The 17,493-nt window shown below is 58.7% G+C and overlaps 4 protein-coding genes across 4 annotated transcripts; 1 reads left to right on the forward strand and 3 right to left on the reverse strand.

The window, feature by feature from the left end:
• Nucleotides 1-167: 167 nt before the first annotated feature.
• Nucleotides 168-4,673, reverse strand: TRAVEDRAFT_142805 (FYVE-domain-containing protein). The gene is made up of 16 exons (XM_008037101.1): nt 4,375-4,673; nt 4,268-4,317; nt 4,084-4,209; nt 3,922-4,030; nt 3,723-3,862; nt 3,323-3,669; nt 2,699-3,267; nt 2,530-2,646; nt 2,141-2,478; nt 1,746-2,032; nt 1,534-1,694; nt 1,406-1,480; nt 961-1,351; nt 723-910; nt 433-661; nt 168-345 (listed from the first exon to the last, which is right to left on the reverse strand). Coding segments are annotated over exons 4-13 (2,091 nt in total). The 5' UTR covers nt 3,923-4,030; nt 4,084-4,209; nt 4,268-4,317; nt 4,375-4,673; the 3' UTR covers nt 168-345; nt 433-661; nt 723-910; nt 961-1,295.
• A 453-nt stretch (nt 4,674-5,126) lies between these two features.
• TRAVEDRAFT_69649 (uncharacterized protein) lies at nt 5,127-7,819 on the reverse strand. The gene is made up of 11 exons (XM_008037102.1): nt 7,183-7,819; nt 7,020-7,124; nt 6,944-6,969; nt 6,809-6,888; nt 6,611-6,760; nt 6,508-6,549; nt 5,991-6,451; nt 5,887-5,935; nt 5,762-5,826; nt 5,405-5,704; nt 5,127-5,348 (listed from the first exon to the last, which is right to left on the reverse strand). The coding sequence occupies exons 1-11, from the start codon at nt 7,601-7,603 to the stop codon at nt 5,218-5,220; spliced, it is 1,830 nt and encodes a 609-aa protein (XP_008035293.1). The 5' UTR covers nt 7,604-7,819; the 3' UTR covers nt 5,127-5,217.
• Nucleotides 7,820-9,284: 1,465 nt separating this feature from the next.
• TRAVEDRAFT_34780 (PLP-dependent transferase) lies at nt 9,285-11,066 on the forward strand (the record flags this gene model as incomplete). Its single annotated transcript, XM_008036702.1, has 9 exons — nt 9,285-9,412; nt 9,462-9,700; nt 9,762-9,951; nt 10,004-10,145; nt 10,203-10,296; nt 10,367-10,638; nt 10,700-10,773; nt 10,829-10,883; nt 10,944-11,066. The coding sequence occupies 9 exons, from the start codon at nt 9,285-9,287 to the stop codon at nt 11,064-11,066; spliced, it is 1,317 nt and encodes a 438-aa protein (XP_008034893.1).
• A 108-nt stretch (nt 11,067-11,174) lies between these two features.
• Nucleotides 11,175-17,174, reverse strand: TRAVEDRAFT_69651 (Sec63-domain-containing protein; the record flags this gene model as incomplete). The annotated part of the gene is made up of 22 exons (XM_008037103.1): nt 11,175-12,462; nt 12,546-13,468; nt 13,523-13,600; nt 13,661-13,920; nt 13,976-14,109; nt 14,161-14,177; nt 14,230-14,411; nt 14,467-14,521; nt 14,572-15,001; nt 15,057-15,232; nt 15,297-15,409; nt 15,460-15,548; nt 15,610-15,731; nt 15,781-15,794; nt 15,857-15,935; nt 15,993-16,100; nt 16,157-16,279; nt 16,340-16,443; nt 16,499-16,752; nt 16,815-16,950; nt 17,002-17,021; nt 17,080-17,174. 22 exons carry the CDS (start codon nt 17,172-17,174, stop codon nt 11,175-11,177), a joined length of 4,800 nt encoding a protein of 1,599 aa, XP_008035294.1.
• Between the last annotated feature and the right edge of the window lie 319 nt (nt 17,175-17,493).

Consider the following 17,493-nt stretch of genomic DNA (forward strand, 5'->3'; position numbering starts at 1 on the left):
GCGGACCTGGGTGCTGAATTGAGAAGCTACCAGGGATACGTACTGCTTGCTGATCAGAACCGCGCTCGCACTTGCCCGATCATATATAAGCAGCCTCCTGCCACAATTGTTCTCCTCTTTCCTCAACACCCCCTGTACCCGCCCCAACCTCCACGCACCCGCTATTTGCTACAACATGCAGTCCCCAACCAGAGCCCGCAAACAGAACTCAGATCTTCCGTCGTTCATGCGGCGCCCACCGAAGCCAGATGGTGTCAAGAACATCACCAACGCCCCCATCCACAAGCTCTCCCTCCGCGAGCTCGAGGAGCGCTACAAACGCAACGCGCGCACCCTCGCCGAAACGTAAGCTCCCATCTTGCAAAGTCGGTCGCTGCGGCGCATGTGCATGTCTTAATACCCAGGCACACTCCTCCCCCTCTCGCCTCAAAGCTCAACCTCTAGCTCAACCTTCATCAAGCAGCTCGAGGACCAGCAGGCCGCGATACGGGCGCGCCTCGGCGAGCTCGGCGTGGAGGGCATCCGCAACCAGCTCGAGCAGACGACCATCCGCGACGACCAACATTCCATGAACGTTGACGCCGCGCCCGGACCCTCTTCTCCAACACAGCCAGAACCCCCGAAGCCCATCGGCGCAAAGCAGCGCGCGCTCGCGCGATGGGTGCGTGCCTTTTTTCAGTGCTTCTTGGGAGCCTAGAGTTGATCGTGACCTCAATATTCAGGCAGGGGCAGGGGCAACGCCCACAGCAGCGATGTCGTACACGGAGGCGGACCAGATCTTACACGACACATTCGTCCGCGAACAGGAACACAAGCAGAAGCTACTCGATAAGCGGCGGCGGCGCGGCGAGGTCGCGCCTGGCGAGCAGCTTACACGGGCGGAGATGGACCAGCGCATGTGGGCATTCCTGTATGCTGCCCCTCCCATACCCTGTATTTCCGGCTGACCAGTCTGCACAGATCATACAAGCCCTCGGAATCAGATATGGAGGAAGACGATGACGACGAAGAAGATGACGAAGAAGAGGAGGAGGGCCGCCCCGCGTGGTGGGACGAGGACGACCAGGAGGACGGGATCAAGGGCCAGGACATCATCGAGCCGGACACGGAGGAGCTGTCGAGCATCATCCGCATCGACGAAGCGCGCATCCCCTTTTCCATTCCGCGAGACGAGTAGAGACGGTGCTAGGTATGTTATCGGGATGTAACGATTAATGTGTAGCAGTAGGCCATATCCAGGTGCATAGTCAGAGCGATAGCATATGTACGAAGCAAGAACAGCGCGGGCGCGGGCCTCAGCGGGCATGTACGGGGCAGCTGCGGCCACGTTGTAACCAGGATGACAAGCAAGCTATAGCGGGAAAGTCAGCATAGGCAGATGCGCATGGAGTAGTGTTTTGAATACCGTTGTGGAAGCTGCACAGGCAGCTCAGCCGAGCCACGGTAGAACCCTTAACGAACTCTTCCAAACATATAACACCTATTGAGTCACGTCAGTCTAGAATCTGGATGTCAACAAACATGGAAGCCCACATTCAGTGCCAATCAGTGCACTCTCCGCGGGAAGCTTATACACAAGGTATTTGGCAGTCTGGGGCACCTTGCCACTACCGCCCTCCAGACAGTTCTTGACGTGTGCTTCCTGTACGTCGGGAGTACCGAGGTCGTCCAAGGAGACATTGCACACGGGACATCTATTCGCAAAACATGAGCATCGCACTATGATCACTGGGGCAGACACTCACTCCGCAAGGTCGCTAAGCTGCGAGCTGGACTGCCCGCGCGTTGGGCTAGGTATCGAGAGCCGCCTCTGGTCGATGAATATCCGTTCCATCGAATTTGTGCGCGATGTGGCAAGCCCAGTGGGCACCGTTGCCGTCACTTCCTCGTAGCAGCCCTGGCACACACGCTGCTGGGTAGCAAGAAGTGTGGCCTCAGGGAAGGAGGGATCGTGCACGATGTCAGACGGATCGAGCAGGGCCCTATACGAAGAGCAGCGATCGCAGAATATGCGTCCACACCGCCGGCAATGCTAGAGGGAGAAAAGTTAGTATGCGGACCACCGTCTGCGTGAGCCTATAACGTACATGCTAAAAAAATGTGAGCATATGCCAAGTGATCGTCCTAAAAGCAAGCTTACTCTGCGATTCAAGAAGTTGAAGCGTCGCCGACATTCCCGACATTCTGATACATGTTCGTCTCTTTCCCACTGAGCGTGGACTTGGTGCGGCGTCGGCGCCGTCCACCTAGGGGTCAACACCTTCTGCGGCGCCTCATGCGTGGGCACACGGAACTCAGGAGCTTGAGAGAGGTGCGGCGTAAGATCTGCCGGTGTCCTCGAGCTGGACCCGCTCGCACGCGCGAAGTAATCTGTTGTTGTGGACCGGAGCGAGGGCGGGCGTGCAGTCAATGGAGGGGATGGCGCGCCGGGATAGCGGAATTCCTCCTCGTCATCATCATCGTCAAAGTCGTAATCATCTATGCCACAATATGTCACTCGCAAGCCTTGGCAAATTGGAAACGACATACCTTCACCCGATATGAGCAGCCCTTGTGCGCCAGCAGAAAGTCTGCGCCTCTCAAGCTCGCGGTTATAAGCGTTCAGGAGAACCTCCCCTTGGATGCGACGCTCGCTATCTTCGTCGGCTTCCATGACTGTCAGCAGGCATCGATGCATATAATCTATAGGACAACTCACTCAGAATTCCCTGCCTGAGTTCAGTCGTGGCACGCTCAAGCTTCGCAATCATACGGCGAGCATCCAGCGCAGAATCGGCATCATGGCCATCTTGAGGGGCCCCGACTAGGTATCTCGCACGAGCCACATAGTCCTGCGATCCCAATCCAGAACTCGGCATCGCGCCCAGCTCCTGCCCATCACTCCCTCCATAGTCGCTCCCGTCGTGCTCGAGGAAGGGTATCAGCTGCCCGTCCACCAGGTGGTACATCGCACCGTCCGGCTGGAGGAACGGCAGCGGGGGTATATCGAGCCTCCGCCGCATCACGCGCACCCACCGGCGCCGCCGCACCCACGTATGGGGCCCGTGCGGGTGCGGGCCCGTGCTGGTGCTCGCGCGGCTGCTGCTGCGGTTGCGAGAGCTTCCTCCCAGCCCGGCGGCGACCGCCCCGTTTCCTGTCAGGAGCCGCTCGAGCTGCGGGGGCGCCTCTGAGACCCATTGGTCGTCTGGGTCGGTGAATGAGTGCGAGTACTGCCATCCGTCCTGCGCGTCCACTCCAGGAGGAGTTACATCCAACGTCCAGTCAGACCTAGTGATGAAACACACATGAGACAGCGCGCCATAGAGAAGTGTAATGCACTCACAGCCAGAAGTGACTTCGCTCTGCGCCCTCCTGCGACGACCCAGGTTTGGGCAGGGTAAAGGGATCTTCGCGAAGAGGAAGTTGGACATCGCTACGCCATGCTCCGATCCTGTTCCCGCTCGTCTCCGATGGATTCGGCAGTATCAGTTCGAACGGCGCACGCTGACCACGCCTGCCTAGTCCAGATGCAGAGAATTTGGGACGACCGCCGGAGACTGCCAAAGTCTTCAGCCTGACATCCAAACGTTGGTTTTCGTACAGTACGAGTGGAACGGTAGTGTGTACGGCCAACGGATTGAATGGTACGGCCGAATTCCGCCACTTGTCCGCTTCAAACCTTTGTAGTACCTGTATGACGGTGATGAGGTGTTATAGGTACCAGAGGTCGTATGCCATGTTACCTCGCAGATCCAGACTTCGAAGACGGCTGAAGCGACATCGTATGCGGTCTCTCCCCAGTTGTTCCTCACAAGCGGGTCGGCGGTCTGCTTAGTCAATAAATATAGAACCACCGGAAGGTGTCCCTTCGAAGCAGCGTTCACTGTAGGACGGTACCACGTCGGTGAGCACGGTGATATCACAAGGTCATTGGGGACGCACTCAATGGCGTCCAGCCGCCCTTGCTGCGTACGTCAACACCGGGTGCCCCATCGACTTCAGAAGTTGCACCTCCACGTTCGCAAAGCCAGCGAACAATATCGAGATAACCCTAAGCGAGACTCAGTAATGCATACAAGGAGACGAAGGTTTTATTCAGTCTACCTTTGAGCATGCGTTGTGCAACGCAGTCCACCCGTCTGCGTCTCGGGCATGAACGTCGGACTTCCCTGGAAGCAGATACGAGATGACCTGCAGGTGACCGTTCAACGCAGCCTTGTGCAATGCAGTCTGCCCGTTTGAACATCACGTCAGTCTCAACACCCGCCAAACACGACTTATCGCGCACCTCGCCCTCCTTGTCCTCAATGTCCGGTATCGCGCCACATTCGTCCACCACTGCTCGTACTCAGCACGCGCACACCCAGAAATAGAGCAAAACAGCACAGCACGTACGCCACTTCACGATCTCCAAGTACCCCCGGCTCGCAGCCGCGTGCAGCGCGGTCAGGCCCGTGCGCGGCGAGGCGTCGTTCGCAAGCTCGAACGGATCCACGTCATCCGCGCGCACGGCCTTCCTGAACTCCGTCTGGATGCGCCGCAGGTCGCCCGACGCCGCCGCCGCGTGAAGCGCCTCGAGCTGCGCCGCGCTCGGGTGGCTCTTCGACGGCACGGGCGAGTGCGCCCGGGCGGCGTGCACGAGTGGCTCCGGGGTCGGCGTGCCTGCGCGCGGCGGCGACGGCTGCACCGCGGGGGCGGGCGGGGTCGGCGGGGTTTCGGGCGCGGGGGCCTCGCCGTCGGTGCTGGGGTACACGAACTCCTCGTCGTCGGAGTCGTCGTGCATGGCTGGAGGGGAGTTTGAGGCGGGCGAGACGGTGCTGCTTGCGACTCTACACGTGCCGGGCGTTAGGCGGGCGGCGAGTGGGCGGCGGGGTGCGGGACTCACTCTTCGATGGTCCCGAGGTAGTGCGAGGCTGAGTGGAGGCTGCTGCTCATAGCAGAGAGGAGAGCGGGAGGGAGCTGCTGAGAGCTGCAGCGTAAACTCACCCGACCATGCGCATCATCGCAGGCAGCCGCAAAATGTTCGGTGCTAATTGATGCGCTCGCCCACGTGACCCACCTCGCGATCATGCGAGGAAGAGTCGAGCTTTTTTCAAGTTCACTCGTGTGCGTATATGTGTTTGAGCTCGGTTTTATTTGAGCAGTAGGTGGATACAGAGAGGCAGAGACTACCGGTACACGAATTAGAATCTAGTGGTCATATGTACGCCCCAAGGGCGGTCATCATATCATGAATCGTCAGGTGGACATGCCGAACGTCTCGACATGCAGCGTCACCGAGGGCGCGCCCTTGAGGACGCTCGTCGGGCTGGTGAGCTTGGAGGAAAGCGTGCGAGAGACCGACGCAGAGAGCGACGAAGGGCCAGCGACTAAAATAGCACGTGGTCAGCACAGAGACGCAGGGCTGATAGTAGACGGTACTGACCATCGACAGAGACCGGGCCCGTGGAGGAGTCGATGCCCTCCTGGAGGACACGCCGGATGCTGGGGCGCCCGTGCGTGATCTTCAGCGACGAGTACACCGGCAGCTCCTTCTCGAACTTCCCAGTGTCTGCGGGGCTCGGCGGGGTCGACGTCCCGTCAGACGGCGCATACGCGGTGCGTTGAACCTCGGGGATCGTGCACGTCGGGCCCGTGATGTAGACGTGCGGCTCGATAGCGAGCGAGGTAGACTGGGCAGCGGCGAGGGCCTCGTTCAGGACCTTGGAGATCCATTGGAGATGCTCTGCAGGCACTCGTGTGAGAACCGCACTCGAGGAGTGTATTGTGGCGGTAGCCTTACCTGCATCACGGACTGCCCATACAAAGATGACCCGACGCACGTCCGACGTTCCTGCCCGGGCACGACTGGCCGCAGGGAGACTCAATCAGCCAAGCGCTGCAGCCAAGAGACCGGGAGATACGCACTGCACAAGGTCCACGAGAAGGGGCAGCGTGTACGATACACCAGAACCACCTACAACAGCGCCCGTCAGGGATCCATACAGACGCCGATCATCCAATGAACTCACCGGCCACTAGGATGCAGGTGCTGTACTTCGACAGATCAGGCGGGCACCCGTACGGTCCGTCCACAAAGGCCGCGACGCGCGATTCGCCGCTGCGCTGGGCGTGCTCGCGCAGACGGCCCGTGAAGCCGTTCCTGCCCCGCACGATGAACACGACGTCCTTCTCGCTCGTGCCCTCTGTCCCGTCGAGCGGCTGCGAGATGCTCGCGATCGTGAACGGGTGCGCCTCCGTCGGAAGCTCGCTCACGGTCGGCAGCACGAGGTACGCGTGCTGGCCCGCGCGCCAGTGGAACTTGCGCTTCAGCGTGAGGCGGATCGTGTCGGAGGAGACGAGCTCGACGGTCGCAGTCCCGAACTCGTGGTCGGTGCCGCCCTTGCCTCTGTTGTTCCAGAGCAGCCGCGTGGTGCGGAGGACACGGTCGAACGCCCAGACGACGAGCGCGGGCCAGAAGTAGTCGCCGAAGCTGTAGAGGGCAGGTCAGCAAGCCTTCTAGCAGGGTGCGACACGTGGACGACGCACTTGACTTCTCGGGCGTGGAGATATCCGCCGATGATGAAGATACTGCGAGCGTGAGATACGAGGTTAGGACTATATGTGGAAGTCGGGGCACGAGCGCACTCACCCGACGAGAACGATGTGTGAAACAAGGAAGAACTCGAAGAAGGCGTTCCGGATGAAGCGGACCGAGAAAATTGTGGCCAAGGTGAAAGCGGCGAGGCCGATAACGCCCCAGCGCATCCAACCATGCGTCAAGTCGAACTTTTCAGGGAGACTGGACGAAAGTCAGAGACTGTTGCACTCATTGGTAGATAGTACTTACCCGGAGATCGAGCGGGCCAGAGCGTGGATCCACAGGAGGATGAGACAGGTCCTCGCAGTAGCCCGGTGGAGTATGTTCAGCTATTCATAAGTATATCAGTGTGAGAACGCTTGTAAGACGACCCAATTTGCTAACCTTTTCGTGACCAATGCCCGTGAAAACTAGGAGAGTATTAGCGACCGTAAATAGAGTGTTGATGTGTGCTACTTACGGGAGATGATATTGTTCTTTCCCGCCAACGCGACGATGAACGGAAGCTGGCAAGAGGCCAGATGGGCAGCCCTGTCTTCGAAGAACCAGAACTGCAAGTCGAGAGCTAAATCGATAAACTGTCAGCGCTGTAGGTCCACAGTAACCGGTGTATATTCGCTTACTGTTCGTCAGGGTGAGGGCCAACATGGTAGCGATGTATCCGAAGATAAAGAACAGCTCCGCAAACGATGCTACGCCAACACCAAGAGGGACCTGAATGCGGAAGGCGACCACACGGAAGCCCGAGACGACTGCCGCAGGGAGACGCCTCCACGACGCCCGCCCAGCGCGACCAGGCAGAATAGCTTCAGGCGAAGCCTTCTCCGATTGGCTGGAGGCCGGCTGCTGAGAGCGACGCCGGAAGAGGCGCACGAAGGCGAACCGCAAGACGCGAGTAAGGAAAAGGACAGCGATGATGGCAGTAATGAGGAGCCACAGCTCTTTGATCGCCTTCTTCTGCTGGGAAGCCTTCATGGCCTTGTCCGCAGTGGTTGGCTCGAAGTCGCGGGGGCGCAAGCGCAGAGAGATCGTTGGCCAAGACATCTCGGACTCGACAGTGGCTGGGATGATGTTTGGGAGTGGTGGTGCTGCTCACGGCGACATGTTAGCCGAGGGTTGGTATTTATGTCGTCCTACACGGGCACTGGAGAAACATTCCCTCCGTGGACTGGCAGCGCCTCGCCAAAGAAAATGGCCACCGCGCCCGCGTGATATTGACAGCTGCACGCGGAAGAGCAGTTATTTGCAGCCTATCGTTGCAGGGCGAGTGAACTGAGGTCATCGTCAGGGCGAGATCTGGCTGCGCACACCGAGTCGAGAAGTTGGTGAGCATGCGTTGCGAATCCGGGGTAAACGTCTTCAAATGTTCGGGGCATTGCATTGCGGCGTGGGGTAAGTGAATGGGGCGTTTGTATCCGAGGCGGAATGACGTGCGACGTATGATCGGTGCTTGGTAGACATAGAGGCCCGAGCTTCGCCCAAGTCGCGCCTCGGCGGTGAAGATTCGGTGGCTGAACGGGTAAGACTCGGTTCGGAAGTGTATAGAAGTGCCCGGCGACTACTTGATATGCGTTCCGCGCTACCAATTGCGTCGCAGACACCAATCAAGCGCAACTCGGAGCAGAGACGGATTATCTGATAGGCCAAGGTGTGAGCATGTGCCAATGAGGGAAGTCGAGCCAAGTTGACGTCGCGAGGACAGATAGAAGGTTCACTGCACATTTTCTGGTGGTGAAAACGCGTGCTGGAAGACTCATTTGCGGGGGAGTTGAGAGCGATCGAAGAGGTAGAATGCGTACCATGAGTCTCGCAATGCGGCTATGTCGTAAGTGGCATGCATCCGCCCAAATGTCGCGGGACCAGCGTGGGAGGCCCAATGGGGCTGTATTGTCCGAGCCATTCGAAGGCGGGATGGTGGCCGAGCCCACTTCAATGCATGCATGCATTCCTCGTTCCCATGTGCGGCAGAGGGCAGGATGAGATGGGGGGCAGTCCATCTTCATTACTCACGGGGAGGTGAGTCGACCTGGACGATCTGCACATGGTGTCAGACTTGCGCGGTGCCTCAGTTCGTCTGTCGCACGTGTATGACAAGGCCGGGGAATGATGGTGAGCGGAAAACATAGCATGGAGAGCATGGGACGATGGCGGGATGCCGACGAAGAGACAAGATGGCAGGATTGCAGGCGGAGGTTGTTGACGACTGTGTAACGGTGGGCTGCCCGGCCCGCCACTCTTCCCATCGCCCATGCCGATGCACTCGGAGTCCCCGCACCTGCACCGCACCCACATCGCGTACTCGTCTATCCTCTCGATTGTGCCTGCTCTCGGGCTCGCGCAGGACGCATACATCCAGCCTGTATACCGCCGCAAGGCCCTCCAGGAAAGAGAGCGACAAGAAAGGGCCTGTGCGAGATGCTCGGTCGGAAGAGAGTTCATCGCGGAACGCTGACGTGATGATTGGCTGGGATGGCACGAGCATCGAGCGGTCCGTCGATTTTCACGCTGCAGACGACCCTGACGGCCTCCAAGCACAGAAGGACACTCGACGCACTCAGCAGCCTTGGCCGCGAGAAAACTCTGCTCTGGACGCTGTCGTGGCCGCACAAGCCATCTTCACACTGTGGGACCCGCCCTGCGCTGACTCGGTCGACTGCCTCCGATATAATCCTTGACGCCGCCCTCATCTCTCTGACTCCTTCTTTCTCCCCGAGCGCTGCCCGCCATGTCGCCCTCCGCAGAACCGCGCACAAACGGAGTCAATCACTCCGCGGACCGCTCAAACCTCATTCCGTTCTCCTCTCGACTCAAGGAGGGCAGGGCGCTCGCCCAGGATGTCTGGTCCATCTTCAAGTACGTCGTGTGATCGTGGCCGCTCATTCAGAAGCTCACAAAGCATCAGCGCTGCCAACCTCCCTGCGGACTGCATCAATCTCGGACAGGGCTACATGAACTTCCCTCCTCCCGTGTGGGTCAAGGAGGCCGCTGGAGAGGCGCTCAACTCGGTGGCTGCGAACCACTACTCCCACCCGAAGGGTCGTATCCGCCTCCGCCAGGCCCTCAAGGAGCACTTCGGTCCTGACTTTGGCAGGGATCTCGATGTCGAGTCTGAGATTCTTGTAACGAGCGGGGCAAACGAAGGTATGCATGCCCGAGCTCCCCGAACGCACGATCCGCACAACATCCTGACATTGCAACCCAGGACAGTACTCGGTCTTCGTCGCCTTTCTCGAGCAAGGCGACGAGGTCATCTTGTTCGAGCCGTTCTTCGATCAGTACCTGCCCTCGGTCACGTTCAATGGCGGCATCCCCGTTTACGTTCCGTTGCACCCGCCCAACCACGATGGCCGGCACAGCAGTTCCGAGTGGACAATCGACTTCGACGAACTCCGGTGTGTATTCCGTCTCCGCGGTTCCGGTAAAGCTTGCTCATCCAATCCAAAGACGCGCCGTGACACCGCGCACAAAGATGATCATCGTCAACACCCCGCACAACCCCGTGGGGAAGGTCTTCACGCGCCACGAGCTCGAGCAGATCGCCGCCCTCGCCGAGGAGCACAACCTGCTCGTAATGTCGGACGAAGTTGTAAGCACCGGCCACGCCGCCCTCTCCACAGCTTCGCGTCGGCTGACACGCTCCCAGTACGATTCCCTCGTCTTCGACGATAACGAGCACGTCCGAATCGCCACCCTCCCCGGGATGTGGGATCGTACCGTGACTGTGGGCTCCGCAGGCAGTGCGTCGGCGCCCGCTCCCTATCTGCCCGAGGGTTTCCCCGCGCGCTGACACTGACGCCATTCCCGCAGAGATGTTTGCTGCGACCGGTTGGCGCGTTGGCTGGCTCATCGGGCCCGCTTCGATCATTACGCCAACGCTCGCAGCGACGACGCGCATCGTGTTCTGCAGCAACTCGCCGCTGCAGGAAGCGTCTGCGGTTGGTCTTGAGCAGGCGAAGAAGCGCGGGTTCCTGCTTCAACAGCGGGACGAGTACGCCGAGCGCCGCGCGATCTTGACCGCCGGGTTCGACAAGCTCGGGATGAAGTACACACTTCCGCAAGGGAGTTACTTCGTGCTCTTGGTGCGTGCGCTCGCCGTCCCGCCCGTGCGGCCCGTGGCTGACAGCCCGCTCCCATTCCCAGGATATATCCACCGTGCGGTGGCCCGAGGACTATCCGTTCCCGCAGAGCGTGGAAGGCAGGGGGCGCGATTTCAAGTGGGTGATACTGCGCGGTCGGGCGCAATGCGGACACTCATTCCTCTCGCGACAGGGCGTGTTGGTTCATCGCGATGGAAGTCGGCGTGTCGTCAATTCCCGTCAGCGAGGTACGCATTTATCCGCTTGCCCATATGGTGCCTGCGGAGCTAACGTATGGACGACCCTAGTTTTACTGCGAGGAGCACATCTCGATTGGCGAGAGCTACGCGCGGTTCGCGTTCTGCAAGGACGTCGACACGCTCAAGCACGCCGTGGAGCGGCTCCAGACCCTGAAGAAGTTCCTCGCATGATCTGCTCCATAGGGTTGCCGCCGGTACGTGTAGGGGTCTATAGAGGCCGGTCCGACGTCGTGTATGCTACATGGGTAAAACGGAATCTACACTTTGTGTTGTACACCGCTATCCGTCTAGCTCGTCCACGATCCGCGATAAGAGCTCGTTCACAGACGTCGACCGCGCGTCGTAATACGCCGGGTTGCTCACCAGCCGCCGCGCGAGGAACGTGCACGAGAGCACGTCCACGGCCGCCTGCTTGTCCGGGATGCCCCCGTCCTTCCGCCGCTCGCGGAACCACGCTCTTAGCACCTCCGCCTCGAGCAGCCGCGACTCGAGCGGCAGCCCGTCGTTCAGGAAGCGCGTGATCGTGTCCTTGCCCTCCGCCTGGCAGAAGAGGTGGAAGTGCCCCGCGCCGCGGTGGCGCACGGCCTTGCCCTGCATGCGCACGAGCTCCTCGAGCGCGTACTCGCGCACCTGCCGCTCGTCGCCCGCGCCCCCGGGTGCGACGTGCACGTACTGCGTGCCGAGCACGACGACCGTCGGCGCACGCACGGGCAGCGTCCAGCACGCCTCGCGCGGCGCGACGAGCACGCGCAGCAGGCCTTCTGCCCAGAGCTCGAGCATGAGCAGCCGGTCGGGCTTCGCGATCCCGTCGTGGAAGAAGCCGACGCCGCGCGTGATGAAGTCGCGCAGGAGCGCGCCGTTCTGCAGCCGCGCAAGGTAGTGCTCGAGCAGTTCAAGCGAAACTTCGGCCGGGAGGTATCCTCGTGCGGTCTCCATCTCGAGCGCGCACTGCGTGATGAGGTCGAGAGCGACGGAGGTGCACTGGTTGCGGGACGGCACGAAGACGATGGCGGGCTCCCCGCGGGCCGCCTGGATGGCCGCATGTGCGGGCTTTGCCATCGCCTTGAAAAGCGCCCCCGAGTGTGGGATGGTGAATGTCTGCGTCGAGACGGTGAGTGCCTGGTCACGGTCGCTCGGCTTGAAGCTATGCAGCGCAAGCGGGTCGACGTCCAGCCATGCAGCAAGGTCGGCACAATCAGTCAGCGAGTTGGAGAGCCCGAGGAAACGGACTGGATGCGCTTGCGTGGCGTGGAGGAGCAGCGATAGTCCGAGCTCGTACACCGCGTCTAGGAGCTCCAGGCTCTCGCAGAGGACTAGGCGGAGCCGTGATAGCGCCTCTTTGACGTTTCGTTGGCGCGAGACCGCATGAAAGAGGTCTGTTGCCGTTGTGACACGAACGGTTTTGCGGACCGGTTTCTCAAAGAGGCGATCGGCTCCTACGAAGTCGACTGTCGCGTCTTGCCCCTGGGACGATAATCGCAGGTCCGAAGTTACCTCCAAGGCAATACTTCGTCGAGGAGCGATAACGAGTGTCCACGAAGCAGTGGGAGAATTTTTCAGTGTTTCCCTGTCATGAATAGAATCATCAGCACAGTTTGTTTGAAACTCGTGAATGCTACTCGCCAAATCGCTATGTGCCCCAGAACTGACTTGCCGCATGCCGTGGGCGCACACAATAATGTGTTTAACCTCGTCTTCGTCACGCTCCAGAACGCCTGGCTCTGAATAGCGTTGAATCCGTGCAATCGTGGTGCGAGGAAGTCCTGCAAGGGTGGGTTCTGGACAACAGAGAGCGGGAGGAACGGAATGTCGAGACGAGGTGTATGTGAGTCCGACGCAGCCGGCATGACGAGCTCCTCCAGAGACACCTCGACCTCCTCCTCGGCGCCCTGCCACCGGTCGGACACGAAGCGAATCGTGACCGACGGTGGCCGTTTCTGGCTCGGCAACGAGATGACAAAATCGACGTCCAGGGTGTCCGTCGTCGGCCGGAAGATGAGATGCGAGAGCTGCAGGATATTTGTCCCGTCGTGGTCCTCCACCCACACCCAGAACGGCTCGGCAGACCCGTGCGTCTTGTTGCTCCAGTTGAACGCGCGCTCGATCTTCACCGCGATCTTGAGTACGTCCGCACCCAGAGGCCGCAAGCTGTACGTGATGCGAGCAGTGGGGAACTGCTTGGCTGCTTCACGCACGGCGGAGCCGTGTCTCTCGTTTAGGTGGAGGAGCTTCCCAAGATCATCAGCGCTCATCTCCGCAAGCTCGGCCACGGCGTAGTCGTCTGCCCAACGCTCGAGGTTGTACAGTACGTCCATCTTCAGCTCGAACTGCTTCAGCGGGTTGTCAAATGGCCACAGGCGCTTCTCAATAGCCTTGCTCATGCCCATCAGCACTGCGCTGACGTTCGCCCATTTGCGGGAGATGGCGATCTCGAGGAGGGCGCGTATAATACGCCCGCCGTTCTGCGCTGCATATGCCTGGTCGGAGACGAGCGCGAAGTCCTCTGGCCTCTGTTGAGAAATATACGCCTGGAGCAGGATGTTGACTTTCCCCTGACTGGTGTCGGTGCCACCCTGAGATGTACCAGTGAGCATCGCGAGTGTAAAATTCGGTATCAAACCGGCTACCTTGACCGCACACGGGATGTTCTCCATCATCGCTTCCAGCTCCTTCACCTCGTTCTCCCTGACCTGAATCTGGTCGAACTGTAGGAAACAGTATTGAGTGTCAAAGTGTATCCTCTTCACTCCAAACAGGATATATACCTCAGTACTCATGCTCAGCATCGACAACACGTCCGCCTCCGACATCTTCGGCCGGAACTTCTCGTTGAAGATTTCGATGGACTTGTGCCGGATGTAGTACTTGGCCGCGATCCTGCCCAGGTCTGTGACAACGAGACTCCCCGTCTGTCGGTCGAACGCGAGCATGCGCGCCTCGGCGAGTTGTAGCGCGGCAGAGGTGATCAGTTGGTTCCGCTTCGCACCGAGGTATGGGTCGTCCGCGACTTCATCCCATGCGAGGCCTGGTGATGCGTCAGCACGGAGGCAGTGGTGCAATTATGTTGACCGTAGACATACCGTATGTGAAAGGGTTCTTGCGCATGCGCACGAAGAGGTAGGTATATCCGAGCCACTGGACGGCGTCGTGCACGTTGGCGACCGTACCGAGAGCGACCTCAGCGTTCAAGGAATCGATCATTCCGGCAACGAACCTGCATTGGTGTCAGCAATACGTCCTCTGCTACAACGCCCATGCCACGCACTTGGACTCTATAGGGAGCTATGTACGGGTTAATAAAAATTGTACAGGCGCAACAAATGGGTGCACTCACTTGAGACGTCACTGCGTCGAGGTAATGTGTGAGTTTATCTTCCGTCGTGCAAATATATCCAACACCGCTATCTTCCATGCCCGGGCGACCAGCACGTCCGAAGACTTGGAGGACATCTAGCACTGACAGATCTGTGAATGCTCCCTTGGAGCTATCATATACCTGCGTGCCCTTGATGATAACTAGACTTCTGTGAGTCCATGTTTCGTGCATATCCCGCATGCTCATGTAACGTACCTGCATGGGCGGGCAAGTTGACACCCCACGCCAGTGTTGCTGTACAGCAAAGAACCTGCTTCCTGTCAGCTTTCTTCGCTCACACCCTAACACGCTATAACCTACCTTGATCGCACGCGCCTCGAACATCCTCTCCATCATATTCCTGTCCGTCCTCAGCATCCCCGCATGATGGATACCAAACCCATGGTCAAACAGCTGCCGCATCTCCTTATTGCGCGACTGCCCGATATCCCGCCTGAAGAAGTCGAACTGCGGATGCTCCTGGCAGCTGAAGTCCTCGAGGCCCCCATCGGCGAGCGCGGCCTCCTTGATCGCCTCTGCGGCCTTGACGGTCTCCTTGCGCGCGTGCACGAACACCATGACCTGGTGGCCCTCGCGCACGAGCTCCGAGACCTTCTCGTACGTGACGCGGTCCAGGTTCTTCTTTGACTGTGGCGAGTTGAGCTTCCCGCGCACGCCGATAAAATGCTGCTCGAGTGGGACCGGCCGGAAGGAGGAGTCGAAGTAGAACAGACCAGTATGCCGGTTAACGCTGTACATGACGGATGTCAGGTTTGGGGGTAGCTTCGATTGGACCAGATATATACCTCAGGAAGTCTGCGACATCGATGTAGTTGGGGAGCGTAGCACTCAACCCTACGATGCGAATCACGGATTGCGTGGACTCGACCTGCCTGAGTGTACGCGCGACGATGGTTTCGATGACGGCGCCACGTTCGTCGTTGAGCAAATGCACCTCGTCGATGATGAGCAGTTTCACTTTCTGGACTCGCCGTCCAAGTCAACAGGATGTCCCACAAAAATTTGAGCACAATAATGAGACCAACCGACGCAAGTTCGCCCTCGCCCGTGGGCTTCCTCGTCACAACATCCCACTTCTCCGGGGTCGTCACAATGATCTGCGTCTCCGCGATCTCTTTCTTGGTGAGCTGCATATCACCTACGCGGTGATAAGTGAACGTGCACCAAGGCGTACGTAGGAAGGCGTACCTGTGAGCTCGCGCACTCGTATTTGGAGCCACTGCAAACGCTTCCCGAGCTTGCGCGTAATTTCCGAAGCTAGGGCTTTCATGGGCGCACTGAAGGTATCATGTCAACACCGTTAGTGCCGTTCAGAACATACAGCGGCGCTTAACCTACACATAGATGACTTTGAACTTGTCTCTCTCTATTGACGCGGCCAAGTTGTTCGGGTTGGCATCGCGAATCCTGAACTGGTCCAGGACGCGCAGCACGGAAAGCATCGCGACGTCCGTTTTACCCTGTGCTCCTGTCAGACATGGACCTACGACACGGCGGCGGTTAACTCACAGCACCAGTAGGAGCTGTGGATGACAAGTGAGTATGATATTGTTTCAGCTATGGTGTTTGCAGCATATTAGCTCACCGCAAATTAACATGTTTTCATTTGACTGGTACGCGGTCGGGTAGACAATCGACTGTATCCTGTTCAACGAAGTGTAGCCCTGCATAGGATACCCTTCAGACGTGTTAGTGTGTCATTCATTTCGTCTGCAACATACCGGGAAAGACCCTCTTGCGAGTGGCTCCAGCTCAGTGACCGGGATCAGACGTTCTGTAGCGCGCGGTGGTACGGTCTTCGCTGGCGGTAGTGTGACTTCCTCGTAATCCTAGAAGCAGTTTAAGTCGGATCGATGCGGCACAAATGACTGTCATAGTGGCTCACCTCGGTTTCGCGCCTGACAGTCCCCAAAGGCAGCATATAGCGTGTCCCGAGGTGTGACAGCACATTCCCCTGAGCCATAGCTGAAGAGGTGTAGACATGAGTGAGGGCCTCCGGTGCATCGTGCTAGCAAAGCCATGTATAAACATGGTGAACTGGTACGGAGTCGGACCAGGGACGGCATACCGCTGTGCCTGTGTATAGCGGGCGATCGGCATTGGCTCGAAGGGTTTCTTCCATGCGTCTTCGAGCCTCCGCCGGATCGAGGGAGTCTAACTGCGACGATGGGGCTAACCGGTGTGTCAGTGCGTCAATGCTTATAGGCACAAAAACTGTATATAGTACCTTGCTTTTGCTTCCCCTTACTGCGACCATTGTGCTGTTCACGTGCAGGTGGTGGTGGCGGCTGGCTGGAGCCTCCACTCAAGAACGTATTTAGCTCCCGGACTGCATGTTTGCGATTGACAAGCAGCTGCATCGACAGTTCGATATTGTCGAAGCCGATCATTTCGACCAGCTCCTCTGAAATCGCATCATCCGGTTTGTTCGACGAGAGGAGAGACACCAGAGAGGGCAATAGATGCTCCACGTCAGGCTTCCTATGAAAGCGAGAGACGTCATGTCAATGGACAAACAAAATATATTGGTGAAGGGTACACACGAGAGGAGTGACGAAATGATAGAGTCGTCCGACTGGCCATCGGGAGCGTTTGACGCGTCCTGGAGAAAATCGAGAATGGAGTCCCATTCGTCGTCTTCGCCGAGGTCGCTCGAGACATCTTTGGGTGGAACACCGTCTAACGGACATCATGAAGCTTAACGATACTAGGAACAGAGTGGAAACCCACTGTTTCCTGGGACGGAGTACCTGAACTCAGATATCAGCTGCGACTCCGAGGTCCGGGACGGGGCTTATGATTACGGACCTGGACCATTCGTCCAGGAGGCGTTTCTCGCGGTCTGCAGATTCCTCGGCGGTACCTACGAGATATTCCAGATGGCCGGCGAGATCTGGTGCCATGTGCGCTGTATGTTTGATGGATCGGTTAGGGGGTGAGGTAGAGATACAAGTACAGGTGTAACGCCTCTCGGAGCAGGAGGGCTTGCAGCGAATGATTCACGCGACGGTGCCGCGCCGGAGAGTGTGATCGTGTAGGCGCCCAGTATGATCGCCGATGACCGGGCGTCTATCCGTCCGTGTACTTATCTATGGGCGCCTGGCGCCACGATATGTCGCCAAAAGACTCGAGCGCCCAACTATCTTGAGCGGATTCGAAAGCCACACAGGCACCTTCTTATCTCCTCCGCAGGTTTTTTGAGCCCAGAATGCACCGTACCGA

This window comes from Trametes versicolor, assembly GCF_000271585.1.
Source record: "Trametes versicolor FP-101664 SS1 unplaced genomic scaffold TRAVEscaffold_3, whole genome shotgun sequence".
Lineage (NCBI taxonomy): Eukaryota > Fungi > Basidiomycota > Agaricomycetes > Polyporales > Polyporaceae > Trametes > Trametes versicolor.

Bases quoted from the DNA above. Each gene is read 5' to 3' on its own strand.
- TRAVEDRAFT_69649 (XM_008037102.1), bottom strand. From the start codon at position 7,603: ATGTCTTGGCCAACGATCTCTCTGCGCTTGCGCCCCCGCGACTTCGAG. The intron at 6,550-6,610 runs GTGAGTGCGCTC...TCACGCTCGCAG, and splicing joins TCACACATCGTTCTCGTCGG to TATCTTCATCATCGGCGGAT. The intron at 5,705-5,761 runs GTAAGGCTACCG...GAGTGCCTGCAG, and splicing joins ATGGGCAGTCCGTGATGCAG to AGCATCTCCAATGGATCTCC.
- TRAVEDRAFT_142805 (XM_008037101.1), bottom strand. The intron at 2,033-2,140 runs GTAAGCTTGCTT...TTCTCCCTCTAG, and splicing joins TCAACTTCTTGAATCGCAGA to CATTGCCGGCGGTGTGGACG. The intron at 1,481-1,533 runs GTGGGCTTCCAT...GTGACTCAATAG, and splicing joins TGCACTGATTGGCACTGAAT to GTGTTATATGTTTGGAAGAG.